This window comes from Etheostoma spectabile, chromosome 6, assembly GCF_008692095.1.
Source record: "Etheostoma spectabile isolate EspeVRDwgs_2016 chromosome 6, UIUC_Espe_1.0, whole genome shotgun sequence".
Taxonomy (NCBI): Eukaryota; Metazoa; Chordata; class Actinopteri; order Perciformes; family Percidae; genus Etheostoma; species Etheostoma spectabile.
In genome coordinates, this window is record NC_045738.1 from 20,542,141 (window position 1) to 20,545,070 (window position 2,930).

At 38.9% G+C, this 2,930-nt stretch overlaps 1 protein-coding gene across 1 annotated transcript in view; it reads left to right on the forward strand.

The window, feature by feature from the left end:
* The window catches only part of sh3bp5b (SH3-domain binding protein 5b (BTK-associated)), a 49,351-nt gene that overhangs the window by 34,890 nt on the left and 11,531 nt on the right, over window positions 1-2,930 (forward strand). The window contains exons 4-5 of the mRNA XM_032518870.1: window positions 624-788; window positions 1,386-1,516. Of these exons, the coding sequence (XP_032374761.1) occupies window positions 624-788; window positions 1,386-1,516 (296 nt within the window). The remainder of the gene's footprint in view (window positions 1-623; window positions 789-1,385; window positions 1,517-2,930) is intronic.

Sequence of the window (2,930 nt, forward strand, 5' to 3'; positions counted from 1 at the left end):
CATGATCCGTTCCGTTTTGTTGTCTCTATCTATTTCTTCATCTACACCAGGGGTGCGCGATTCAGAAAATGTCACAATTCGATATTGATTTTTAGGCTCAATCCATTTTTTTTTATCAAAAACGATTCTCTATTAAAAAAACGATTCACTTAATGTACGTATAGTTACTTTTCCCATGTGATAGTATACACGCCATTACGAAAGGAAAATAAATAAATAAAAATAAAATGTAAAAAAACGAATCGATTTTTGAATCAGTAGAGCTTGAATTGATTAAGGAATGTTCTGTAATGTACCCCTTATTTACACTTTCACTCTGCCACACAGTCAATGGACGGGACACTTCGCTCCACAAAATAAACAAAATATTGCATACTTGTGACACTTTTGATATAAGTCGATATATCATGCACTCCTAACACAGCACTCTCACACAGCCATCCATCACTTATTCAGTCCCGCAGAAACACCTTTCCTCCTGTTAAAGTCAACTCCAGCTTACGCAGCAGAAGACCAACCAGTAACACGGATCAACCAATGAAGAACTGAGGAGGATACAAATGATACACCCTTCATTGATCAACGCTTTGAATTATAGATGGTCTTCCTCTCTGTGTCTTCAGGCCCAGCTGGAGGCCCAGAAGGCCACCCAGGACTTCCAGAGAGCCACAGAGATCCTGCGGGCGGCCAAGGAGACCATCTCCCTGGCTGAGCAGAGGCTTCTGGAGGAGGACAGCCGGCAGTTTGACTCCGCCTGGCAGGAGATGCTGAACCACGCCACCCAGCGGGTGAGGAGGAGGAGCGGACACCAGAAACAGAAGAACATTATTTTAGATTTAGGTCTTTGTTGAAAATTTTAGTTGTGTATATTTTCTTCTTTATCATTTTTTCTTAACAATTCTTTTTAAATTTATTTCAGTTTATTTATCCTAAACCTTCCATTTTCAGAAGTGCTGGTTGACAGTAGTAACTATGTCATCTGTGATTGCAATCCCGTAAAAATCTGCCAGGTTTTTAAGTAAATAATTCCACCCCAAATTACCAACCATAGCTTGTCAAACAGAGGTGTGATAATAGGTGTGATGATAGTAGTCCTGTGTGAGTCGGCATCTCTGTGATTTGTGGTACTGTTGGCTTTATTGGCAAATATACATGAGTTTTTACATCCTATGATGGGGATAATATGCGTAAGGTTGAGTAAAATACAGATTTGGCTTATCCTGTGCGTACAACACATGCATTTATAGGACAGTCTGTGCAACTACTTGGTCTTCCTGCTCACGTACAGTATTTCCTTTCTTTTGCAAAATATGAAAGTTGATGGAGCAAAAATGCCATTTAACTCTAGTGGGTGGCTGACAGTGAGTTCTGATCTGCCGTTACAGGTGATGGAGGCGGAGAACACAAAGACGAGAAGCGAGCTGGTGCACAAGGAGACGGCGGCCAAATATACGGCAGCAATCAGCCGCATGAAGCAGCTGGAGAAAAAACTCAAGCGCACTATCAACAAGTCAAAGTAAGTGCCTCAGTCTGCTGTTGCACTGCAACAACAACATTAGGTTTTACTGCTTATTGATGCTGTGGCAGAGAGGGAAAAACAAGTGGATTAACACACACTCTGGCAGCCATATTTGAGCTCTGCAGCTTCTATAGCTGAGAGCATTTCCACTTTTAAAACCGGGTGGTTGTAAAGTTTTAAAGGCCACTGTTTGAGAATGAAGTTGACAATTTTTGAGAATGAAGTTAAAAAGTTTTGATAAAAAGTTAAGAAATTGAAATTAATCTGAATATCTTTCCGTTATTTGGCAAAATGATTGTTTTCAACTGTTTACTAAATATTCTGACTTTTTTCTTGAAGAAATTACTTTTTCACAAAAAATGCAACTTTATCCTAAAATATGACTGTATTCTGGTATGACGGTGACTTTTAGTGACAATAACACATTGTCCTACTGTACTTCTGCCAAAGTTCCCAACTCAAGCTTTTCATTTCAAGATTAATTTGATAATTGTGACTGAAAATGTTTGTTGCTGTAGAATCTAATCAGTGCTTCCTATCTAGCTCACACTCCAATATAATGTGCTAACATTAAAAACCATAGTTAAGGTTGACTAGTCTGAATTTTGTAAATATCTTACAGGGCTAACAATTTGATTATTTTGTGTATTTAGAAACTAAAAACTACCTTATCAAAGTATTTATTTGAGATTAATGAATGGAGCTACACCACAGTCACACATTTTCAGCTATCAGAATCGGAATAGTTGTTTTATGTCCTCAGGGAATGTGTGTAGTTGCAGTTGATCACACTCAAATTCAAGGTTAAAAAAGAGTAAGAGAAGAGCAAGTCAGTAAGTGTATAAAGTAACTTAATGTACCTTACCTACAGTGCAAGAAATTAAAAAAAAGTAAGATGAGATTAAAACGATTATGTTGCTAAAACAATGGATTGTACAAATGCTTTTGTAGTACATTGAGATGTGAGTCAGCTCTACAAAAACAAAAAATGAAGCTTGTGAAGCTAGTTATTTGGCTGGTTTTATATTTAGATTTTATTTGTGTTTGCTGGACTGGCATGTGGTCCTAGCGACGTGCCCTCAAAACCAGCCTGTTGGTGCACGGCTAACTGCTGCTGGGTGTCGAGCCAAATGTTGAGCTGCTGGCAGAGAAGTAAAGTCCCTACATGACGTCATGTAGCCATGCAGCCGCGCTTTCAGACACCTACGGATCGATTGGAAGACCCTGGAGATGCAGAACAATCAATATGTCCAGAAACCTGTCTCTGTCCTTCCACCAGACCCGAGCAAAACACCTTCTAATTAGGGCTGGGTTTCAAAAATCAATTCTCCAATTATAATCAGTCTTTTGTTTCAGTGATCTCATATCAAGACTTAGACTTCTCTTTATTAATCCTTTTGGGATGACTCCC